At 38.1% G+C, this 27,516-nt stretch overlaps 1 protein-coding gene across 1 annotated transcript in view; it reads right to left on the bottom strand.

The window, feature by feature from the left end:
• Nucleotides 1-27,516, bottom strand: part of LOC134213681 (CUGBP Elav-like family member 1) — a 495,491-nt gene that overhangs the window by 356,686 nt on the left and 111,289 nt on the right. The window contains exon 4 of the mRNA XM_062692950.1: nucleotides 23,375-23,423. Within this exon, the coding sequence (XP_062548934.1) occupies nucleotides 23,375-23,423 (49 nt within the window). The remainder of the gene's footprint in view (nucleotides 1-23,374; nucleotides 23,424-27,516) is intronic.

The raw sequence follows: 27,516 nt of genomic DNA on the forward strand, positions 1-27,516 counted from the left end.
TGATATCTCCGGTTAGGGCAGACCAAAAAAATTTATTTACACGACATTTGAAAGAGAAATTAATATTCTTTATTATGTCAAAAAATTGGGGATATGTTATTTTTTATCTCAAGTTTTATCAATTTTACTAAAATCATGTTTTATCAAATAAATTATTATAACTCGACAACGGAAGAAGATACAGACGATATTCTTTTAGCAAAACACGCGTCTTGAAAAGCCCCAGAAGTCTTTAGAACATGACATTCGTGATAAATGAAAACTAAAAAATCTACAGCTTTAACACTTTTTATAAGTTTTATCATTATCATCGTATTGCAAGATTTACGAGAAAATATTCATTTTCGGTCTGAAGCATACTTTTAAGAAACAAAGTTTGTTCTACAAAGTTGTTCTGGATACTTGGGCCCTTATTATAGAGTTACCGAAAAATAGGGAGGGCCATTTTATAAAAATGTGAAATTTTTATTTTTTTTATTTTGCGGAACATTGACATAAAATGTTATACGAAGTTGAAGCGCAGCTTTTTCCAATCAACTTTGCTATATGAACTTTTTATGTAGCTCTCAAGCTCACTTGTTTAGAGTAGTTTTACTTACCAGGATTAGGGTGTCCCTTAAAAAACAATATTTATGATCTGCTCATTTCATTTTTTATTTTTCACGTATGTCACCTTCTGAAGACTTTTGAAGCTTTTTAAAACGCGTGTTTTGCTATAAGAATATCGTCTGTATCTTCTTCCGTTGTCGAGTTATAATAATTTATTTGAAAAAACATGATTTTAGTAAAATTGATGAAACTTGAGATAAAAAAATAACATATCTCCAATTTTTTGACATAATAAAGCATATTAATTTCTCTTTCAAATTCAGTGTAAATATATTTTTTTGTCTGCCCTAACCGGAGATATCAACTTATGAAAAAAATGTAATTTTGACAGAAAAACGATTATAACTTTTTATCGGAAAAAGATATTGACTAGGGCTTCCATTTTTCCCGGGAATCAACTTCCCGGGAAACGGGAAATGAAATAATAATTTCCCGGGATTTCCCGGGATCCCGGGAAATAAAAAAAACTCTCGAAACTAAATCAAAATCGTAGTTTCCTGTCTTTTATAAAATCGTAGTTTAAATTTTGTCGTAAAATATGGTTTTGAAAATATACATTCGACATCAGGGAGGCTTGCTATTTTGTCCTCAAATGATAAAAGAGTTGTTGAAAGCCTGAGAAAGATTTTGTTCAGTTCAAAAAGCGTTTACTCCTTCTACAAAACGTTCGCCATGTCATAAGTATCAGCATCTGCTCTGGATCAAGAGTAAGATCTGCAGTGTCCTTATGAGCTCCACTATGTGCTACTTCTCCATATTAAAAAAAAAACTTTTTCAGGTTGTATCCGCTTTTTTATATATAAAATATAAAATATTCCTAACATGAACTATTCTTATACTCGACGACTTTTTTAGTGCATAGAATCTTCTGGTCAACTTTGAAGGATAAACCATTTTCATTCATTAACGTCCACTTGAACACGTTTTGTATTTAAAGCAGATGAAATATTTGAAATGAGAATTCTTCCATTGGAAATAAAAAAGAGCTGTCAGGCGAGTGTTTAATTGTCGTACATTAATAATCCTGACTATAACATTTTTTTCAGTCAAACTTTGCTTGAAATGCCGAACAGCATCTAAAACGCATCAAATTGCAAAAGTTTAGCGAGTATTTGTTGTAAGACAGTTGTAATGATCGCATACTAAAGACATAAAATCTGTTTTTCCATCAAGATCTATTAGCTCACCAATATTATAAAATATTCAAATGAAATATTTCAGAAATATCTCAAAATACAAACGATTTTGCGGAATATACCCGGAAATAAGTATAAAGACAAGCATGATTTTCATACATTTTCATCATGATTGAGGATCGATATGTCGATTCGTAGCGATTCGATTTGGCTGAAATTTTACTAGGCACCTGTTTTTAACTTGAACTTTCGATCTTTGAGTAAATTTTACACATCTCTGTTGATTTTGACCTCAAAATCTGGAAATAATTATAAAGACACCACTTTTTTATATGGAGCTCCATACAACGGAACTGTCTTTATAATTATTTCCAACAGAATCGCGTATAACCAGAATATATGCATAAATGTAACTATCATTGAATAAAAATTCAAGTCATTTTAGGCTTGTTGGCAAAAAATCAGCTCAATCGAATCGCTAAGAATCGAGATATTGACTTCCCAATATGGCCATTTTGTATGGAAACCGAGCTTGTCTTTATACTTATTTCCACCAGTGTATGAGTCTGTTTGAGAATTGAATCAAAAAGGATTGAAGGTCTTAAAAAACCTTTTACAATAATAGGACAAACTTGCCGAAGCGGTCACTGCTATTGCCTCAGTATTTGCGAACATTGATAGATCTGTTGTTTCACCACAGACACTAAATTTTCAATTCGACTTCCCAACGCTTACCGACGTTTGAACCTACTGAATAAACGAACGATAGATACAAACTGGTTCTTTGTCTCGCCTCTCTTCAACACGTGTTGGAATGCACCGTATGATTCTGTAACATTTTCAGTTGTAACTTAAACTTCTTAAACTTCAAAAGTGAAATAAATAGTGAGATGATGCTAGTAAAAAAAATGTAATTGATACCCCAAAATCCGTTATCATTAAATTAAAAAAAAATAAGACAATTATTACAAAATATTTTAGTATGTTGTTCATTTCCCGGGAAATTCGGGAAACTGATACATCCCAGTCAACACAAGATCGTATATGATGTCGTATAAGATGCTAAAGTGGAGGCGATATACGTACTTCCCCATACATTATGTATGTATATCGCCTCCACTTTAGCATCTTATATTGCATCATATACGATTTTGTGTTGACTGGGATAAATCCCGGGAATCGGGAATCCCGGGAAATATGATTTCCCGGGAAATCGTTTCCGGGAATGGAAGCCCTAATATTGATCAATAAAAAGTTGCATTTTTTTGAGCTCTAAAAGTCACCTGAAGACGATTTTTTCGAAAAATCTATAATAAAAAACCCAGATTAATCCACCTAGCGGTGATGGTGCCTTTCTCGTTTTTTTTCAAGTGAGTAATTTCTAAGCACTTTTGCATGAAAAAAAAAGTATTTTGGCCATAACTTCTGAGCCCATAGTCCGATCCGGTCAATTTTAGATAGAAAACAATGGGACCGAAATCTGCGTCGAATGCAGCTTGTTGCGAGTAAATCGGCTAAAGGTTAGTTCCTAAAAATGAGTGAGATTTTTTTTGTAAAAAAAAATGTAATTTGGACATAATTCCAAATCCCATAGTCCGATTCCGCAAATTTTCAATTCGAAACAATGGAACAAGATTCCGAATGAATGCAACTTGCTACGAGTAAATCCGTTAAAGAGAAGTGCTTGAAAAATGAGTGAGAATTTTGTATGTGTTTCGGCTAAGAGTAAGAGCCTAAAAAGCACAGAGAACAGACATACAAGTCCGTTCTCAATCGTATGTAAGGAATTTAACGGACATTTTGAAACGCAACACAAGTGGCAATCACGTGGAGGCGCTGGCATCGCATAATTTCTCTCGTCAAGAAGCTGTCAAAATAGACCATAGACATAAATAACAGATCCTCCTCCTCACTCTGTTTTCAATTCCATATGTGGTGTTTCTTTCTCACACTACGCAAGCGATTTCTCTGCCATCATGGAGCGCATAGTTCGTTTTGTGATGAGGGAAGGTCCATTAATTACGTAACGCCAAAACGATCATGTATGACACCTCCTCTCTCTATGTTACATTTTGTATATGAATTAGGTATCTAGAATTTTTGTATAAATTTTCACACTTCAGGCCACCCCTCTAAGCGTTATGAAATTTATAGATGTTCCCTGAGATGTTTCGTTAAACTTTGCCAAACTTTGTGAACAGCAGCTACCGCCTTTGTTTGTATTTTCATTGTTGTTACTTCTTCTGAATCTTTACCATCCTTTCCATTAGGCCACAGTCATCGTAACAGCCAGCTGCGAAGCACTAAAAGGATGAAAAGGCCATACTTTGTACTCAAGTATATTCATGATTCTTCAATTTTTCATGTCCCGTTTAGTTATTCAATTCAGGTTGTGTATAAGTAAGAATATAATTAGCATTTCCGGCAGTAAACAATTATTTGGAACACTATCTCTCTTTGACAGTAGTTAACAATTTTAACTAATCGCAGTCTGAAAATACTATTAAAAGCATTTATTTATTAAACAATATGAGAAGTGGCATTAGTAGCAGAAACTTTACTTGGCAATTGAATAAGGTTGTTTGAAGGTACGAAAATGCGTTTTGCAGAGTTTGTTTTTTCACCTTGTTGGTTCCATAGTGCATGAAAAATAAACATCAACTGCTGGAAGAGGCATGTTTGGTATCATTTTGGCGCGCAATGTTTGTTTGATGAAATATGACAGCTAGTACGCATGACGCCATGAATGACACCTAGCGCCACCAAACGACGTATTGCCACAGTCAGTATTCTAATGTACTTTGATTTACACAGCTTTTTGAGTAAAATTTGTTCTAGCCTGGATGTCTGTTATCTGTGTAAAAAGTGAGTGAGAACTTTTCTTGTAAAAAAATGTATTTTGGCCATAATTTGGAAGCCCATAGACCGATTGAGCCAATTTTCAATACGAAACAATGGTACACGATTCCGCGTCAAATGCAACTTGTTGCGAGCAAATCGGTTAGGATAAGTGCCTAAAAATGAGTGACATTTTTTCGCGATTTTTCTATTGAAAAATGTATTTTGACCATAACTTCCGAGCCCATAGTCCGATCTGGCCAATTTTCAACAGGAAACAATGGGATAGGATTGTGCGTCGAATGCAATCTGTTGCGGAAAATCGGTTAAGGATAAGTGCCTGAAAAATGAGTGACATTTTTTGTGAACAGACACACACCCACATACACACACATAAACACACAGACATCACCTCAATTCGTCGAACTGAGTCGATTGGTATATAACACTATGGGTCTCCGGGCCTCCTATAAAAAGTTCATTTTTGGAGCGAACATATAGCCTTTACGTATACTTTGTATACGAGAAAGGCAAAAATGAATTTTGGCCATAACTTCGAAACCCATAGTCCGATTGTAAAGTTACTCCGATGCGAGTAAATCAGCTAAGAGTGAGTGCCTAGTGAGTGAGAATTTTTCTTATAAAAAAAATATATTTTGGCCATAATTCAGAATCCCATAGTCCGATTGGGCCAATTTTCAATACGAAACAATGGGACAAGATTCCGCCTCGAATGCAACTTGTTGCGAGCAAATCGGTTAAGCATAAGTGCCTAAAAAATGAGTGAGAATTTTGTACGTGTTTCTCATGTGAAAAAGTGGATTTTGGCCATAACTTCGAAACCCATAGTCCGATCTGTCCAATTTTTAATACGAAACAATGGGACATGATTCTGCGTTGAATGCTGTTGAATGAATGTTGCGAGTAAATCAGCTAAGAGTAAGTGTCTAAAAAGTGAGTGAGAATTTTTGTTGTAAAAAAATATATTTTGGCCATAACTCCGAAGCCCATAGTCCGATTCGGCCAATTTTCAATACGAAACAATGGGACAAGATTCCGCGTCGAATGCAACTTGTTGCGAGCAAATCGGTTAATGATAAGTGGCTGAAAAATGAGTGAGATTATTTTGCGCACACACATACACACACACATACACACACACATACACACACACATACACACAGACATCACTTCAATTCGTCGAGTTGAGTCGATCGGTATATAACACTATGGGTCTCCGGGACTCCTATAAAAAGTTCGTTTTTGGAGCGAACATATAGCCTTTACGTATACTTTGTATACGAGAAAGGCAAAAATACTGTTTTTTGAGGTACACCCTAATCCAATTAGGTAAAATTGCTCTAAATCAACCAACTCAAAAGCTACAGAAAAAGTTTTTTAGCAAAATTGATTGGAATAAGCTGCGCTACAACTTTGTAGAACATAACATGTCAATATTCTGAGAAATAAAAAAAATATTTCCTATTTTTTTTATATGATGGGCCACCCTATTTTTTGGTAGAATCATAATGATGGCCTTACTATTTCGAACAATTTTGTAGAACAACATTTTTTGGCGTAAAATTCATCTTTCCGCGTAAATCTGTATCCTGGACCATAGTGCATTGGTTTCTTATGGGATTCACTATTATGGGAACGCCTCACTGGTAAAGACGTCTTTAGTTTCTAAAGTCGATTCAAGTATGAGACACTGATCAAAAATTTCAAAGTGATGGAATGGAATAATTCGTCTTATAACAAGTGAAATCTGATGAGTTTGTTTTCACCTTTCATAAGACGAGTTTAAACAATCCCATTGAATTCCACCACTTAATTGTATCCTGACAGATACGTATTTCGACCTCAACAGTAAGGCCGTCTTCAGTGTCTCGTACTTGACTCGACTCAAGTACGAGACACTGAAGACGGCCTTACTGTTGAGGTCGAAATACGTATCTGTCAGGATACAATTAAGTGGTGGAATTCAATGGGATTGTTTAAACTCGTCTTATGAAAGGTGAAAACATTCCACTAAAAAGCTCAAAATAATTTTCTTATCGAGTTTGTTTTATTTTATTCTTTTTATTACTGGGATAGCTCTACTTATAGGCAAGTCATATAGAATAATATGCAATAATATTTAATATGAATTCAAACTTATTCGTAAAATCTTTGCTTGTGTGTGAAAATTGCACTTTTTCATGATAGAAATTTATTTAATGAATTTTAAGACATAGATTTATTTCGAAACACAAAGTTCATAAAGTTGAAACACAAAAATAATTTTGAAACCTTTAAAAAAGGATTGGGACTTTAAAAAGCCTAAATAAGAAGTTTGAGCTACGAACCAACACATTCACTATTTTTCTGGATGGATTATCCAAACATTATGCAGCTTCAAATGTCTAAGTTGTCATCGGGATATATTTTGCAAAATTCTTAAGAATTTATCGGATCAGATGTCGAGAGACCGTTTATTTCGCTTCTTACGAAACATTATGAAAAATAATCTTTCTATGGGGGATCCCTTACACACTTATTTTTATTTTTTGCAGCTCTTGCTGGGGCTCGGCTGTGCGAATCTAGATAAAAATTTAACAAATTGCAAAGATTCCAGTAAAAAAATTAACTGTGTACGTAGAAGATGCCATCCAAAAGTCCATTGCAGTATCAAGCAGAGATGGCAATTCCTCCATTTTGATTAAAAAATTAATATTTTAATGAGCATAAGAGGAAGCCCACGCTAACTAATAGTTTTCCGAAACAACAGGAAATGTACTGCCGTGAATCGCATATCTGTCCCATCTTTGCTGGGTTTCCTATTCATATGGGACAAATATGCTATTCACGGCAGTGTATCAAAAATAGAAAGTTGAATCTTAATATTCAACAGTTCAATTTATAAAGTGTAGAGTTCAATAGTTTTTAAAAGAGATTTCAAAAACAGCATAGTCTGCTATTGGCTTTGTGAATATATTTAGATTCTCAGTCTGCTGTGCCCATCTTGCTTGCATTACTATATGTACCCAATCATAAACTGTGATACAAAATGAAGGGGTTTTGTAGTACACCGAGATTCACAGCGAATCTCAAGTCACGAAGTCACGAAGAAGTTCCGAACAGCTTTCGGGTCAAAAAGTACTGAGTGATATTTTTTTCTAAATCCGTCATTTCATATCCGGCATAAACAAATCATCCTCCGATGAAGTTTCAAAATTTTTAATATTTTTTCGCATTCCACGACGATGATCCTAACGACACATAGTCAAAAGTTTCAAAATAGTTAAAAATAGTGACTTTTTCCGAGAAAAAGTGACTTTAGTGACTTGAGATCGAAAAAAGATACTTTTTAGTGACCGACCCGAAAAAAGTGACCAAGTCACTAAAAAGTGACTCGCTACCAGGCCTGCTGGCCTTATCTGTGAGAAATCTAGTCTTCTGTGTGATTTGAATGTCATTGTTGTTCTACCTATGGCCTTGTCGAGTTGTAAGTTTGATACGTTTCTTCCACTTCATCTAATCTTCATTTTTTATAAATTATTTTTTCCTTTTCAAAATAGGCACAAGCCGCATCCACTTACAGTGTTATAACTCAATTCGTGCTGTAGAATTTATAGGCCAAATTCGACGGCTGTTGGTTTGAGCTTTATATAGAAGAATCTCTAATCTCCAGCCAATCAAAAAACTAAAGCCCTTGAGCGAGTGCGGTTCTGAAAACAGCAATGTCGTTGAACAGTTTGGCAACATACCCCTGCATCAAAAACAGCTGTCAGCATCATCAAAAGGACACCATTTTTTAAAATACTCTGAAATTGTGTCGAACTCCCAATTGCTATTCCTCATGATTTCTTTATTATGAAATAAATTAAATTTATCAAAATACCTAAATAATATCTTTATTATCTGGTTGGAAACAAACGAAGATACTTCAAGTCGGTTTGACATTTATTCTATACCTTATGTAAGACTGTACGGCCATAAAAAGAAAAGCAGGTTTAACTATTGGTTGGACCCTTCGTAAGATCCGTTTAGGTTCATCGATATCAAAATCTTCTATATCGATATGTTGAATCTATATTTTCCAATGTATTGTAAGATCCACATAAATTATGATACCTATTCAAATGTTGTAAGATGAAACCTTACATTGGTGAATTTCTGTTGATGTATAAATATAACCAAATTCAACGTGGCATTTTCGAAACTATTATTGGATTGTTGATTAGAACAAGCTAATGAAAGCTCTTTGTTGTTGATCAGGCATTATCAAATTTTATCTAGAGATTAAAGGTTGAGGAGCACGCTGTTTCCCCATTAATTCATTACAAATGCATTAATGGACTCCATTGAGGGAATAATATTAAAAAAAAATCTAAATAAAAACATACTCATAACTCATGCACATAACATAACTAATATATATTTGAGACGATTTAGTCTTCAAGATTATAGAGAATGATTATGGTTGGATCAAAAAGGTCAGGCACAAACGATGGATTGGAAAGTTTCAAATATGGTGAGTCCGTTCCATACTTATAAATATATATATAAAAACTGATTTCACTAAATACGGTCTGAGTTCAACGATGTATATTTATGATGTATCATGGATATAGGGTAAAATGCCCAATAGTGGACCCCCTAGTAGCGAAATTTTGCTCTTCCTGGCATAAGAAGTGGAAATTGTCAAAATATTAATTTTGCGTCATATCTAACATCAAGCTCTGCATCTCCTCTTCACGATACATACATAAAACACTCAAATACTCGACGTTATTCTTTGAAATTAACATTCTAAAGTTGGACTAAATTTGCCCTATAGTAGACCCCCTGGGGGTCCATAATAGGAAATTGCTTTCCTATAGTCGACACTTCATTTGATTTTCATGTTTCGTTTCGGGACGTTCTTCTTCCCTATTATGGACCCCCCAAAATATTCCTATAATGGACACTCTCGTGTTTATTTTTTATAGAATTGTAAAAAATCAACTAATTTTACTTTCCAGAGCATTTTCAATGCACGTAATCAAATCATAGGACTGTAAGGTAGGTTCTCCCGATGGAATTTCATAGCAAAATATTTCCATTGTGCTGTAATAATGAAAAAATGTCTGGAGGGTCCACTATTGGTTGGGGGTCCACTATTGGGCACTTTACCCTAAATCTTGATCTCGGAAGTGTAAATATATTGCATATATCCATTTGATATCTGAATGTATTTATGCGGGGCTTACTGTTAGTGATAGTGACCTCGGAGTGGACATGAAATACCAGGCACTCTGAAATGGGTCACTGGAGCTGCAGTAGAGCTAGCACTTTCTAACTCCCGGATTAAATCTGACTGTTTTAACAGACAGCTTTCTTCCATAACATCACTGCCAGACAGTGGGGGTTAGTTTGTACACACACACACACACACACAGGAGCACGCTGTTTCCCCATGTACCTGTTCCTTTTCTTAGATTGACAGGTACATGCACAAACGCAGAGATTGAATCACTATGATTAAATCCCAGAATCAATCTTGCATGCTAAGATTTATAAAAATTGAGATTTGTAAAAATCCCAAAAATAAGGATGAACTCAATGCATGCTGTGTTAAATCTGAGAATAGAATGATGCTCTTGAAACACTGCTCGACTTCAAATCTAAATCCAATTAAAGTTAAAATGAATTTCAGATAAATTTCGAGGAAATTTATTTTTTGCTAAGCCCAATGATTTGATATTATGGTGCAAAATGAAGTAACCGAATCAATTTACAATCATAAACACCACGCCAACGATTTCCAACCATCATTTACAACAAGTGATGTTGTGCCTTCTTAGAAAACACTCCATGCTTCCGAGTTCCGTTTCCCACTCAACAGACATCCAACATACTACGAGCCGATCGCATCGCATCGCAGTGAATAATGTCGTTTTTTATATTAGAAAATAGAAACTCATGTCGTCGTCCATCGTTTATGACGGAGTGTTGTTGAGGACCGACACCATCAACTAAAAGCATCATATTTCGCAAACAGGAAGAAAAAACTGGAATTTGCTTCGGAAAATATGTCATATTTTGATAGGATTTCTCGCAACCACAGTCCCACACCGCTTTTCCTGCCCAACGTTAGTTGGTTTTTAGCCAGCAGGAGTCACCATCCAACCGGACAAGAAGCCGGCAACGGACGGAAGCGGAACGATACATATTTTCAATTTTATGCCATTGTGCGCTCGAACGAGCTCCCTCCTGGAATACCCCACCACCTCTCCGGCAAGATATTTGTGCAGCGGAACCGCAACCGACCAATGTCGATTTCCATAGCGGGATCCCGCGTACGGGGAGAACAATTTTTTGTTTAGAAATATCCCATGTCGGATTTTGTGCACTTTATCGTTCTCATGATACAACACCGAGAGGACATGTCAAAAGCGTGATAAATGTGTCATCGAACGTCCCTCACGGTGGTATTTTGCGATTATCGGCCACCCGAAAAAAAATGTACAAAAATAGGTCAAACCAGTCCACGAGGCTTATCTAAAAGTAGTCGCCTCTCGAATCCCGGGCCACATAAACCCAAATTTACCCGGCGTTAATTCATTTGAAATCAAATAAAACTGTCCAGGCTACGCCAAACCCCTGGCGTCTTCTCCGCCGGCTCAGTCAAAGGTCGTACCAAAGGAAAAGAAATAACAGACGCGAACCCAACACTGACACAAGTCCCAGCTAATCTCATTAAGGGGCATTTTGAGATTGTTCCAGTTTCCTACTGGCGCTTTGACCGTCGAAATCCCACCTCAAACGGTCACCCTCGTAGTGTAACGATAGCAAGACGGGAACAGGAAAGCATCTAAATTTATGCGAACTGACGGGTCTTATCGGCGGACACGCCTCTAATCCTCGTCGGGAGCTTCGCTTCATCGTTTGCCGTCAAGTGTAAGGATAGACTAACGGAGCATGAGCATCTGTTTTGAACGCGTTTTCGAGGACTATCTTATCCGGTTGGAAAACAGAAGAAGCATTTTTCTAATTGCCAGCCGAGGCCACCCTTCGATTCATGACTTCTGTTGCTTATTACACGTCACGCTCGGATTCAGCACTGTCCGACTTGGAATTTATGTTCCTTTCGCTTTGGATTAGTGTCCCATTCAATTTACCACTCACCTGGAACAATGGCATACATATTATATCGGAAGTGTTGGAGAAATTGTTAGGAATCCGGATTCCGGAAATGGACCACCCACCTGCGTTGAGATAATAGCGGCGAGAGCGCCGGATGATCGCATCGACGGTGAATCCGAAGTCGCACATTTTTCCACCTTAATATTAACAAACCGAGCACAACACTGTTTTAAATTTTACTCCACAATCGTTTTTACAATCTGACAAAACAAATGTGATCAAGATCAAGCACAAACTTTTCCTAATTTTTCACAAATCACAACGAAAAACGCAGAAACGGAAGACACGCATCGGCATCACAAACTGGATGGCGGTTATTTTTTTGTTTGACAACATAATTTTCAGCAAGGGGTTTGGACTCTTTCACCGAATGACAAAAGCATGCATGCAGGCTTGAGATGAAATATTTCAAGGCTACCCGCCGTGTAAAGCAGACCCCACACGAGGCATATATTGACAATTCGCCTTGACGGCAGTGAGAAAACAAAATGGGGGTTGGGTGATGCTTTTTTATTTCACCCGGCAAGGCATACAGGACGTGAATTTTAAAACTCTTGTTAAACCATTAAAACGCATTTTAGCCGGAAATAGTTAGATTTTTTTTCGAGTTAGAAATTTAATTTACTTTCAGATTAGCAATATTAAAGCCGAATTATTTTGATTAAAAAAACATGTATTGATAAGTAGCCAAACATGTAGTTTTCCAAAATTCTAATACTACGTATTTAAAATCTTTTAGTAAATTAGTTTTTAAAACATTTTATAAGCATTTTAAAATATATTTCCTATCTTCACCATGTTGAAATACAGTGATTTCACGCACACGTCCGTCTCTACTAGATGGCAGCAGCGCGGCTTCGTCAAACCGAATACTTTTTTCGTCAAACTTTTCATCAAACTTTTCTACAATATTCTTCCGGCATGGCCGTAGCTGAAGAAAAACTCTATTTTTTCTTGAACTAATACGAATGAAATAGCGGTATAACGCACAAAACACGCACACACTCAACCGTCATCGACTCCTGTGGGCAAACTGCGGGGGGAGATGAGGGGAAATATTGAAAGAAATATCAAACTCAAGATTTTTTTATGTACACACGGTTAGAAAAAAGTACTTAATATTAGGTACTTTTCACTCAAATCGGGGGTTCAGTGTGGGAACCCAAAATTAAGTAATTTTTTTTCAAAATTAAATAAAATTCACTTAATATTAAGTAAAATATACTTAATTTTAAATAGAAACTAACCAAAAGTTAGGTAAATTTCACTCAAATTTTGTAAACATGAGATTACTTAACGTTGGGTTCCCACACTTTAATGCCCTTGTTGACTGGTTTTGTTCTTCATTTTATGACAACAAAAGGAAGAGTGAGGGAGATGCAAGAGAAAAAAAGTACCTAAAATTAGGTACTTTTTTCTAACCGTGCAGGTTATCCGACTTGTCAATATCCCCAACTCAGCCATCTTGGATTTTTGTATGCAATTTATGCTCGTTTGTTTACGTTTTGCACTGAAAATGTATGTTTCCCCCCCGCGCTGTTTATTCCCATCTACTGACGAAGTCGGAAAACCTGTACATAAAAAAATCTTGATCAAACTTTTCTGATTTCCCTCAATATTTACTTCAATATTTTGGGTTCGCACTCACACCATCAATCTTTTTCTTCAATAATCAAGAGTTTGTCAAACATTTTCCGTCGTGTGGGGTCTGCTTAAAAATACTGTCGGACTCGCTCAGTGAGATACCGAGTGTATAGGGTCTGTTGAAATATTACGTAACGCAATAGGGGATGGGAGGTTGTTTTATTTTTGTTACGATTTGTTACGTGAGGTGAGGGTCCTTCGAGAAATTGTTACGCGTAACAATTGAGAAAAAATATTTAAATTTTTCAAAAAATAGTTGTTGTCAAAATAACATAAAATATACAAAAAAAAATTATTGTATCGTGTTTCAAATTCTACCAAAAACAAGATTTAAAAAAATGTGTTTGATACGCGTTACGCGTAGGGGTGGGGGTAGTTCTAGATTTGGTTACAGATTGTTACGAGGGGGTGGGGAGTTCTTAAAAACAACGTTTTTCGCGTTACATAATATTTGAACAGACCCATAGCGCAAAAATCCCAAAATTGTACAGTAGACGTTCGATAACTGCAAGTCATTTAACTGCAATGCTTTTTAACTGCAAATCGATAGTTGCAACAGTTTTGTAGTTATCGGACCGCTAAAATTCAAACTGATGTCAGACTCATCGACAGCTGCATTGCGTGGCACATTTAGATGCACTTTTATTGCATCTGACGTCAATTGTCAACCGTTTGACGTCTAGAATGCGTTGCAGTTATCGAACGGCATTCGTCAACTGAAAAATAAACATTTTGCAGTTATCGAACGGCTACTGTACCCATCTTTGGGTTTCCGCGCCGAGCATTCAGCACCAGAATCGGCGACAAGGGGAGAGTCTTCGAATATTAGTATACCGATTTGTTGTGTGAGTCAAAAAATAGAGCTTTTAGAAGATTTTTTTATTGTCAAATCGACATTGTTGTTTTATAAGGGCGAAAGTCGCAAACGTAAACATTGACTTCTTCTGCTGATTTCAAGAAGATTAGAGACTTCTGGCGGTATTTTCCGCTTCCGTTCGGTAGAATGCGCGGAGCCCCACCAGTTCCAAGTGGTTGATAGCTTCGAGCGTTCCTAGTTGTTAAGGAATCAGCAGGAAAAGGCATTTTTTACGTTTGCGACATTCGCCCTTACGAAACAACAGTGTCGAAATACAAGTTTTGACAATATTATTTATGTATGAATGAATAACATGTACAGATAGTCTATCGGGGAACCAGTCGCTGTCAATGTTTTCAAAGACTAAACGAAAAGTTTCAATGCAAATAGCAACACTTTGATGGACTATTTACTTCCAGTTAGACGATCCCCACCAGTGCGTAAATAAAGCCAAAATAGCAACCTCTATCATGACGCGAACTCGCACCGCTCGTTGGTAAACGGGTTTGGGAAATGTAAACGCAACCTTCGGTGAATAGCGAGTTGTCAAATTTGGCGACCCGCTCCAACCGTTGCCAAACCATCGCAAGGAAATATAAAGTAACCCATAAATAAAAAATCTGCCGTCTGCTGAAAAATTGTTCGGGTACTCATCATCAAAACCATTGTGATGGAGGTCAGTTTAGTTTGGATTTCAACTGGTTGGCGGCGCTAGTGCATATGAAATATTTCCCTAAAAACTTTTGGTGCCAGCATCAAATCGTTTAGCAACAACGACGATATTTTCCCTTGTTTTCTATGTTGCTAACGTATTCATACATTTTTAGAACTGGGCAATGATGGGGTACGGTTTTTCACTAAAGTTAATGTTTTCATAGTAATTTTCATACAAGCTTCAAACTGCTTGTGCTCAGTCAAATTACTAAAATGAGCAAAAAATTAGCTAAAAAATTAGGACGATTATTAAAATGGCAAATGCCATCGTTTAAGCATAGGGGAGCAAAAAAGTCAAAATTTGAATCAGTCTAGTGTACATTAGGCTTTCTGCGAGCGTGTACGTAGAGGTGTGCGCCGGTCCGATATTCGTCGGCGGCGGCGTTTGTCAGAATTTTGGTCGGCGGCGGCGGCGTTTTCGACGTCACGCCGAAAGCCATTTTAGCCAGCGGCGGCGGCGGCGTAAATCGGCGTGGCGATTTTCTTATTACGCTTATTACGCTTATTACACATTAAAGGAAGAATCTTTTGAATTTCGCTTGAAAAATGAAATGAACTAATTCTATAGGTTTTTTCAAAATTTGGAAATTATTTTTGAATTTTCCACGGGAAGTACTTTGAAGTTCCGAGAAATCTTTGGAATTCCCAAATAAGATTGTTTGGAATATCATAAGAAAATTCATCGCAGTTTACATGAGAAACTTCAGAATTTTCTCGAAAAATTGTTCTTCACTTCTACAGGAAAATCTTTGGAAATTCACGGAAAGTTTCTGTTGAGTATTCTTCCAAACTTATATTCACAATTGCAAGAAAGTACGGCTGGTAGAATGACTGTTGTAACGTTGACTTTCTCAGTCTAGAATAATTAAGACGGCTAGTTTGGCATGGCCAACGATAAAGCATTAAATTCCTTAGAATTTCCGCGGGAGGCTGTAAGGAGTTTTCAAGGAAAATTCTCTGGAATTTTCACGAGAAGTTCTCCGTAAGTTTAACGGAGACTTCTTAAGAATTCCCGCGGAGGATTGTTCCAAATGTAGATTTCAATAAAAAAATCTTTGGATTTCAACGGCAAATTGTTCAAAATTATTAGATTTCTACCGAAAATTCTTTGTATAGTAGACGTTCGATAACTGAAAGTCATTCAACTGCAATGCTTTTAACTGCAATTCGATAGTTACATCAGTTTTGCAGTTATCGGACAGCTAAACTTCAAAATGATGTCAATATCGATGATCTGCATTGCGCTGCACAATCAGGTGCACTTCTATTGCATCTGACATCGTCTGACGTCTGTCGCTTTGCTAAATTGCTTAAAAAAGTCGTTTGGTCGAATAGCTCATCAGCCCGAAAATACCGTTTGGCCGAAATGGTCGGTTGACAGCATGGGTCATTTGGCCGAAAATATTGTTTGGGCCAACAGGTCATACGGCCAAATATCAATAACTGAACGGGAAATTTCAAGTTGAACACCCATCATACTTAACAAAGAGCAATCAAAATTGTTCCTCTGAAGAAGACACCGATGTCGAAACGTTGGACAAAATTTTTAAATTTGATCTAATGAATCAGACTGCATAGCCGAAAAATCTCACAAAAATGAACGGGTAATTTAGTCAAAAATATCCATCCGTTCGGCCTAATGACATTTACGTTGAAAAGGCCTTTTCGTCAAACGACCGTTGAACGAAATTTCGTAACCTCTACTTTTCAAGTCGATACTGACCTTTAAGTCAAAAGTCATCTACCCAAATCCCATTAAGCCGAACTGAGCGTTTATCCGAAACTGTTATCAGGTCGAAAATGCTTTGACCAAAAATGTACTTTGACCGAAAGCGATATACAACAAAAACAGACATTCAGCCGAACTGTTAATTTGGCCGAAAAAATCATTTAATCGAATAGATCATTTAACCGAAAATGCCGTTTGGTAGGAATAGTCATTTGACCTGAAAATGTCTTTTTTTCAAAACAACCCTTCCGGCCAAACGGAATTATCTGTCAAATAACCTATTCGTTTGATCGTCTTTTTGGGAAAATGGTCAATTGCGCCGAACGACACTTTTCAAAGAAGGTTGCAGAAAGGACATTTTTGGGCCAGACGGCTTTTTCTACCAAATGACAATTCTTACCAAACGGCATTTTTAGTCAAATGATCCATATTTGGTCAAACGATTTTTTCAGCCGAACGGCATTTTTAGCCAAATGACCTGCTAGGGCAAACAACTTTTTACAAGTCCGGCCAAATTTTCCTTTTGCTTTCAGCCAATCTACATTTTTGGTCAAACCAGTTTTGACCTAATAACAGTTTCCAATAAACGTTTAACTTTGCTATTTGGCTAGATATCTTTTGGCCTAAGGGCCAGTATCGACTTGAAAATAGAGAGGCTACGGAATTTTGTTCAATGGTCAATTGACAAAAAGTCTGTTTTGTCAAACGATTGGCAATTTCTGACCATATACCCGTCCAGTCCGAGGTTCAGTCATTGATATTTGGCCGTATTCTGTCAAAAAATACCATTCTGTCAAAAAACCCATTTCGGCTAAACGACATTTTTGGCCAACGATGGTTTCGGCCAGACGACTCTTTCGGCCAAATTACCAGTTCGGACGTCTGTCGCTCTCGGTCAATGGAATTTCCCAAGAATTTCTTATCGAAAATAAAAAGAATTTTCTGAAGAAACCCAAAAAAATCCTCAAAAAATACGAGCATTTTCCCGTTGTTTTAAAGTTGGCTATGCCAAACTAGCCGTCTAGTGATGAACTTCTCCCTGCAAAAATGTCACTCTTTAAAAGGATAAAAAAAACTAACCGTCTTGAATAATCTAGATTGACAAAGTCAACGTTAAAGCGTCCCTTTTACCAGTCACAATTTTCTAAAGAATACTGAACAGAAAATTAAAAAAGAATTTTCGGTGGATATTCCGAATATTTTATATTCCTGTGGGAATTTTAAACAACTCTGAAGAGATTCTATGTAAATTCCAAACAATTTTCCTTGGTTTATCCTAAGAGCTACTCTTGGTACCAAATTCCAAAGAGTTCTCGAAACTTGAAAGTATTTCCCGTGGAAAATAAAAAAAAATCCAAATGAATATTCTGGAAAAACTTGAAGAATTTTCTAAGAAAACCCGGATAAAAATGTACTATTGGTTCAATAGTGTAAACAATTGAATTACAATACAATGTACGGTGTACAATAGGATACATTGTTTCTTGATAGTTGCACAGATTGTATCAACACTGAGGATACAATAAATCAACATATTTCTCTAATATAACAATACTTGCAATTGTTTTTTAAACGTTTTCGTACATTAGATTCATACATTGATAACTTTTGAAACGTTTCTTTACATTGCGTATAGACTATATAACAATATGTGCCTCATAGCGCCAAATATGCATTTTTTCCCTTTGTCAGATCCGAAAATGGTAAAATCCTATTTACCTAGATTTGAGTACAATTTATTTTTTTCATTTATTTAGTCTACATCTAAACAGATAACACTGAATCAACAATTTGACGCCACAATACACGGTTCGAGGCCGCATCTCTTCATCCTCGAATACGCCCCACGTTCGCCAAGTCGTTTTGTACCTGGTCTGCCCACCTCGCTCGCTGAGCTTCACGTCGTCTCGTACCTGCCGGATCGGAAGCGAACACCATCTTTGCAGGGTTGCTGTTCGGCATTCAGGCAACATGCCCTGCCCATCGTACCCTTCCGGCTTTAGCTACCTTTTGGATACTGGGCGAGCATTCTTCGCCGCCACACACCGTCTTCTTGCACACCGCCAAAGATGGTCCTAAGCACCCGTCTTTCGAATACTCCGAGTGCTTGCGAGCCCTCTTCGAGCATTGTCCATGTTTCATGTCCGTAGAGGACAACCGGTCTTATTAGCGTCTTGTACATGACACAAGCAACCTGATGTCGCCACTGCATACGTGCAGCATCTCGAGGCAGTGTTGCCGGAAGAGGGTAAGATCGATGGGGCCCCTCTTGAGGACTGCTGGAATACAGTCAACGCAGCCATTAACGACGCAGCGGAGAACAACGTCGGGTATATGGGTCGAAGTCGAAGGAACGATTGGTTCGACGAAGAGTGCAGACAGATTCTGGAGGAGAAGGACGCAGCGCGGGCGGTCGCGCTGCAGCAAGGTACCCGGCAGAACGTGGAACGTTATAGACGGAAGTGGAGACAGCAGACCCGTCTTTTTCAGGAGAAGAAACGCCGTTGAGAATAAGCGGAGTGCGAGGAGATGGAACAGCTGTGCCGTTCTCAAGATACACGCAAGTTCTATCAGAAGCTCAACGCATCCCGCAAAGGCTTCGTGCCGCGAGCCGAAATGTGCCGGGATAAGGATGGGAGCATCTTGACGGTCGAACGTGTGGTGATCGAAAGGTGGAAGCAGCACTACGAGGAACATTTGAATGGCACTGAGAGTACAGGCAGTGAAAGTCAAGGCAGCGGAGGAGATGACTACGTCAGTTCAGCGGACAATGGAAGCCAACCAACCCCCACCTTGAGGGAAGTTAAGGATGCCATCCAACAGCTAAAGACCAATAAAGCAGCTGGTAAGGATGGTATCGGAGCTGAGCTCATCAAGATGGCCCTGGAAAAGCTGGCCACTTGCCTGCACAAACTGATAGTCAGAATCTGGGAAACCGAACAGCTGCCGGAGGAGTGGAAGGAAGGGGTTATATGCCCCATCTACAAGAAAGGCGACAATCTGGAGTGTGAGAACTTTCGAGCGATCACCATCCTTAATGCCGCCTACAAAGTGATATCCCAGATCATCTTCTGTCGTCTGTCACCATTAGGAAACGAGTTCGTGGGAAGTTATCAAGCCGGCTTCGTTGACGGCCGCTCGACAACGGACCAGATCTTTACTGTACGGCAAATCCTTCAAAAATGCCGTGAATACCAGGTCCCAACGCACCATCTGTTCGTTGATTTCAAGGCGGCATACGACAGTATAGACCGCGTAGAGCTATGGAAAATTATGGACGAGAACAGCTTCCCTGGGAAGCTTACCAGACTGATCAAAGCAACGGTGGATGGTGTGCAAAACTGTGTGAAGATTTCGGGCGAACACTCCAGTTCGTTCGAATCGCGCCGAGAACTAAGACAAGGTGATGGACTTTCGAGCCTGTTGTTCAACATTGCGCTAGAAGGTGTCATGCGGAGAGCCGGGTTTTCACCGCAGTTTCTTCTGGAGCCCGTGGTAGCCCGGATAAAAATGTACTATTGGTTCAATAGTGTAAACAATTGAATTACAATACAATGTACGGTGTACAATAGGATACATTGTTTCTTGATAGTTGCACAGATTGTATCAACACTGAGGATACAATAAATCAACATATTTCTCTAATATAACAATACTTGCAATTGTTTTTAAACATTTTCGTACATTAGATTCATACATTGATAACTTTTGAAACGTTTCTTTACATTGCGTATAGACTATATAACAATATGTGCCTCATAGCGCCAAATATGCATTTTTTCCCTTTGAATTGCATTGTTAAACAGTAAAGTTGTCACAACTGAGAAATTAAAAATCGTATTGTCTTACTATACAAATACAATACAATCCATTGTATTTTGAACAGTTTTGTTCGGATATTTCAACAATATATTAACCATACACTCTATCGTGTGACGAAAAAAAATGTATGGAAAAATCTCAGATTTTGTATAGTTACGATGCTTAACAACCCGTACATTATATTGCGAAAACTTCATTTACATTTGAATAAATGGTTCATAACAATGCATTCTAATGTATTTCTATGATTTCATTTACAATATAATCTATTGCCAATTTAATGTTATTAATAGTAGTGTTACAATAAATTGTATTGTTATTCTGCTGTATTTTTTATTCGGGAATACATTCATCTTTTTGAGGCGAAGAACAAAATATTCTCCCGTTAATGTTTTGAAAATATCCAAAATGATTAATTCAGCCGAACAACACTTTCGACCAAAGAGCATATTCGGCTATAAAGCTATTGGGCCAGCCGATTTTTTCAGCCAAAGGAACTATTCGACCAAATGACATTCCCGGCCAAATAGCATATTTTGATTTTGACATCAAATTGATACATAATTAGAGATGTCGTAAAATCCCGATTAATCGATTAGTTACTAATCGATTACTCTTGATTCTTTCCGATTATTGAATCGATTAATCATTGTATAGTAATCGATTCAAAATTAATCGATTATCACAACGATGAATCGATTAATCGAAATAATCAATTAATTTTCGACATCCTTATGATGTCGTAAAATTCTGATTAATCGATTAGTAACTAATCGATTACTCACGATTCCTCTCGATTATTGAATCGATTAATCGTTGGGTAATAATCGATTCAAAATTAATCGATTATCACAACGATGAATCGATTAATCGAAGTAATCGATTAATTTGCGACATCTCTATACATAATTTGTTTTCGAATATGAATCATCATGATTGATCCCACACGGTAAAAAATCAACACGCTCAATTTAACTGTTCCATCTATTGAATGATCAACTTTAAAATCACTATTATTGAAAATGATATTCCTTTGATTTTGAAGTGGTGTCACACCTTTCACGAGTGTGTTGAATACAGACAATTCCATAACATCAACACTGTTGATCAAAGTGCTACTCACTGGATGTTGAAATGATTAGCACTTCGATCAGCACCAATAATGTCTCCACTAGAATTGAAAGTGCTATGCTATTGAATTCACAGGTTCAAGGCTATTGATTTAAGAGTGGAGCGATATTGGTGTTGTTCTAAAAATAGATGACAGTTCTTTCATCTGTTCTGCTTATTTCAAGAGGTATTTCGAAGTGTGAGATGGAGTCATGGTAAGACGGAGGACTTTCAAGCAAAGGTATGCTATTCAAATCTGAGCTGAGGTAATTTTATTTTTTATTTTGTTGTTTTAAATTCAAAACATTGTGCACGTCAAATGGAAGTGGTGGTCTTTGAATGCGACAAGCTCAGCTATTGATATTGATTTGTTTCCAAAGTAGTGCATATTCAAATGCAGAACAGTTCGCATGGACGTGTATATTTTTTACCGTGCATAATTAGATCCCATTTTGCAGTAGATTTCTAAGGCTGTGAACCATTCCACCGATTCGTTCAACTTTTAGTTAAAATTTTACAGTTCAATGGTTATTTTTACGTGATTAAAACTAATTCTGTTCCGAAGTATAGATTTGATAATTCGATAGTTAAACTTTGTTAGCGAGAAAATTGGCGCCAAATCTATTTTGTTTCAAATAGCTACCAATCTGTCAAAACTCAAATGGGTCGGCTTCAAGGTAAAATTTTAACCACGATGGGGAAATAACCATCGAACCATCACCCATCACCGGCGTGACAAATTTTAAACGGCGGCGCGCCGATGCAAAAATGTCGGCGGCGGCGGCGTGCCAAAAACTGTCGGCGGCGGCGACGTGGCGCGGCGGCGCACACCTCTACGTGTACGCACACGCACATTTCACTCACATTTTTATTCAGTTTGTTTGCAACCATGAACCGTGCGTTCGTGTTGGTGAGAAATGTCGGCAAGACCCTAATTGAACGCTGAGTGAAATTTTTCTTGGTTCTACACGGTAAAAAATCAACACGCTCAATTTAACTGTTCCATCTATTGAATGATCAACTTTAAAATCACTATTATTGAAAATGATATTCCTTTGATTTTGAAGTGGTGTCACACCTTTCACGAGTGTGTTGAATGCAGACAATTCCATAACATCAACACTGTTGATCAAAGTGCTACTCACTGGATGTTGAAATGATTAGCACTTCGATCAGCACCAATAATGTCTCCACTAGAATTGAAAGTGCTATGCTATTGAATTCACAGGTTCAAGGCTATTGATTTAAGAGTGGAGCGATATTGGTGTTGTTCTAAAAATAGATGACAGTTCTTTCATCTGTTCTGCTTATTTCAAGAGGTATTTCGAAGTGTGAGATGGAGTCATGGTAAGACGGAGGACTTTCAAGCAAAGGTATGCTATTCAAATCTGAGCTGAGGTAATTTTATTTTTTTATTTTGTTGTTTTAAATTCAAAACATTGTGCACGTCAAATGGAAGTGGTGGTCTTTGAATGCGACAAGCTCAGCTATTGATATTGATTTGATTCCAAAGTAGTGCATATTCAAATGCAGAACAGTTCGCATGGACGTGTATATTTTTTACCGTGTAAGCAAAATAAATATCTTGAAAATTGGATTCGAACATATTTTAATTCTTTGTGTTATTTTAAATATATTTTAATTTTCGGATTGTGTTTCAGTCATTGAGATGCCTATATGTTGTAGTTGTGTACTTAGTCTTCAATCGAAATTATCGAATAAATATTACATACAGCAAACACTTACCGTTTCTGTTTTCACTATCGGCAGGTTTCATCTGGATCGGATGGTGCATCTGGAAAAGATTGAAACAACAAACAATTACTAAATTAGAGCTTTATAGATATGTGGGAGGCTCTTGCCGTTTGAGCTTGAATATTCAGTTGACTAGGCGTTTCAAAAGTAAAAATTTCCCATCAGAAAATGAAGAAACCATTGCGCAGTAATACCACAAACAAACAGCTGTTATGCTTTGATGTTTTTGTTTTCAATGGTTTCAAATGTTAACTATTCTAATGTAGAGTTAGAAAACATCTTCCACGTCATTTGACTAAATTTTTGGGAACATTTTCCAATTTTAGACCCCTAGAGGAAATTTTTACCGCATTATATGTTTATATCTTATACCAAATGACAAGTTTGATAAAAACGAAAATCACACCTTTTTATAGATGGAAGCCTTATTCATGAAATAGAAATTTGACATGAATCTCAAATCAATTGAGTCAAATGTTTATAAATCGCTGAGAATTGCAACTTTCTGAAATGAAAATATTCTTCGCGTTGGACAGTGTAACACATTTTGGACACCCCCAATTTAGTCAATCCAGTTTTCCACGAGCGGTATTGGCCACCAGCCTGCCTGCGGGTTAGTCTTGAATTTACTTAATCAGCACCTTCTTATATTCCGCATTGGTCAAAATGCTCGGAGCGGTGGTGGGTGCAGTTTACCTCCTTCTTCTTCTTATTGGCATTACATCCCCACACTGGGACAGAGCCGCCTCGCAGCTTAGTGTTCATTAAGCACTTCCACAGTTATTAACTGCGAGGTTTCTAAGCCAGGTTACCATTTGTGCATTTGTATATCATGATGGTAACATGATGATACTTTTATGCCTAGGGAAGTCGAGACAATTTCCAATCCGAAAATTGCCTAGACCGGCACTGGGAATCGAACCCAGCCACCCTCAGCATGGTCTTGCTTTGTAGCCGCGCGCCTTACCGCACGGCTAAGGAGGTCCCCCCTCCACAAATGTCAAATCAAAGACTAACCCGTAGGCAGGCCGGCGGCCATTACCGCTCGTGGAAAACTGGATATAAGCCGAAGCAAAATCTTTTCTTTCGAATGGCATGCATCAATGAGCAGTTTGCCGCGTTCTAAATTCGCAATATCAACAATAACTACAATTGTAATTGTATCCAGTTTCCCGCGAGCGGTAATGGCCGCCTTGCCTGCGGGTTAGTCTTTGATTTTACATTTCTGGAGGTCAACTGCACCCACCGCTCCGAGCATTCTGACCTACGTGGCATAAAATAAGGTGCTGATTAAGTGAATTCAAGCCCTTTTATATACCACATTGATCAAAATGCTCGACGGTGGGTGTAGTTGACCTCCACAAATGTCAAATTGTTTCGTAATTTTTTCGCATGTAGATGTTCTTTGCGATTGATTTCATGCTGAATGTAAAGAATAAAATATTCGGATCACAGCAATTTTAAACTAAAAATATGAATTTTAATCTTCCCTTCATCGATTTTTCTTCTAACACCTTGTAAACAAGCTCTGTGAACTGTCAAAATAAGTGAGGTTAAGTTAGAGTTTGCATTGGTACCCTCTGAGATTTGAAGTGATGTATGCTATGAAGCGTAACGCATTGTAACGTTTGGCTTCTTGAGCAAACTGATTTCATTAAATAGTTTAGGGAATTTGTAGCGGCATTGATTTTATTTAGGATATTAAGAAAATGTCGCCAGGAGGGTCCAAAATGTGGAGGGGTCCAAATCAAGTTGGTGTCCCTATTTTGCTAATTTTGCTCTCACGTCCGGAATTTTATCTTGTTAGATAAATTTATTAATAAGATTATTCAAGGATACAGGTTAATCAAAAATAATGAATTAAAAATAGTTTTTGCGCGCGAAAATTTTCGGGAAAAAAATATAAATATAAAATGACAATCGGTTTGTCTTTTGTCATAGTTTGGCGTTAATCGAATATTCGTTCCATTTGCAAACTCTGCACCTTCATACTGAAACAAATTTGGGAGTGCACAGCAGCAAATATTTCTTTTAATTAAAGCTTCCCAATTCCTCGATCGGTTTTCTCGGTAGCGCTGGATGCCCACTGGAGATTGTTAGATTTTCACACGGAAGCAATCATTTCTCCTGGTTGTTATTGAATTTACTCATTCCGATTGTTGTCTCACGCTGCCCACCTGGCAGGAGTTGTGCGTGCGTGTGTGGACCTGGCAAACATTCATGAGCCCATGCTTGCACGTCGCAATCAAAGGGCTGCAATAGTAGAGGCACAAACGTTCCAGATTTCCCGGTCAATGGAACTGGCCTTCACGGAGGGACCGCACAATTTGAAAGGGCTATTGCGTATTGCCAATCGACAGGACGGTAGCGATTTTCCGGTTGAACAGAGAAAACCGTGTGCCAATATGTGTATGTGTTTGGTCATTGGTTCGGCTTACCGGGAAATGAATCCCCGTGGAATGGAATCGGCGAAAGGAACCAACAGACAGTTGACAGTTACATATCGCTGCACGGAAGACGTGACCGTTTTGCGGTATTGAAGCACGTTCCTTGATTATTGGGTTGTAATCGAATCTCACGAGGAAAATGTATCTCCTGATGAGTCCGTGTAATATTGGCATTTAAAAATGCGATTTAAGCTGCGGAATCAATGATCGGTTACCAGTTGCGGGCACAGGGTTTACATATTTATTGAATGGATGCTTGGTCGAAAGGTTGAAAGCATATCAAATATGTTGAATATTACATGCCCGAGCTCCAAGGCTCCATAGGGACAAGAAACGCGAGACTGAACGTATAGACTTCGACACGTTACGATTCGCCAATGTTGGTATGCAAGGCGCGAAACTGCGTGAATATCGCACATGCTCGCATCGCAAACTCAATTATTTAATAATAATGTGTTTATTATGTACTATTAACAGGCGGAATGTAAAGGTTTCCTCGCAATTCTCCACGTCGGGATTGGTCTCCGATGGCTGATGGTCATGTAGCTTCCGACATGAGCAGGATGAGCAAACACAAAGCAACTCGCAGACGCATGGCGGAGACTTCGTGATGGTGATCCAGAAACGAGGAATGCGACGGGCGTAGTCAGCATGTGGTGTCAAAGTCGGACATATAGGGACAATGGACTGTGATGGTGATATTGCAATTGAGCGTTTCACCTTCGAATCGATAGTTATGCCTTGACACATATCAAACCCCCAACAAGCGCAGTTGGGCGTCTATCCATGCCCTCGAGTGTATGCGAGCCGTTCGCGATGGCAGGAAAAATGTTTATGGAATTGCATTTGACCGCATGACGTCGTTATCGGCGATGGAGCATGCTGGACTCGTGCGCGACTTTGTCATTCTGTCTCGAATTTCCCAAGCACTATAATTTACTCATTCAAGGGAAGTTTTCAATTTAAGGATGGTTCAACTAATGGAATCGGTGGTTGCCCTCCATTATGAACATTGTCCTATCGGTTCACTACATTTGAACTTTGCTCTGCCGGCTCTGCTGAACGTAGATTAAGTAATCTGCCATAACCGATTTGCCATCGGTACCACAGGCACAAAATGGGATTCTCATCTCGATAGACGACTTAACATCAATGACATCGTCGCCATCATCATTATTATCGTCTCACCACAACTGGAAGATCCGAACTGGCAGCTACTGTATGGGGGAAACAGCACTTCATTACACCCAAAGGTACGTTTAAACCATTTTCAAGCTCGCTTGCTGCCGGAGCATCGTCATCATCGTCGATGCCATGCATCAGGTATGTGTCCAAGAATGAAGCGAAATTGTCCTCATCCTTGCGGGCTCCCTTCGGCCAGGATAGCTGGCTGGCTGGCTGTGCTGTTGATGTCGACGTTCCTATGTGCAATAATGAACCTCGTGAGGCTGTCGGTTTTTAAATTGCAGTCATTTATATTTACTGCTGCCGCTCAGTACGCCCGGGCTTAATGTGTCAACTTTCACATAAAATTTTCCAACCGTACACCTGATCCGGCCCGTCGGGCGTTCTGTGTCGCTGCATAACCGACCCTCCCACCCGGATGTGGACCACCGTTTACTCACACACACAGGGCTATTATTTCGTGAAGGGAATAATCGATTGTGAGCGGCACCATCTTGGTCG

Source organism: Armigeres subalbatus, chromosome 2 (assembly GCF_024139115.2).
Source record: "Armigeres subalbatus isolate Guangzhou_Male chromosome 2, GZ_Asu_2, whole genome shotgun sequence".
NCBI lineage: Eukaryota > Metazoa > Arthropoda > Insecta > Diptera > Culicidae > Armigeres > Armigeres subalbatus.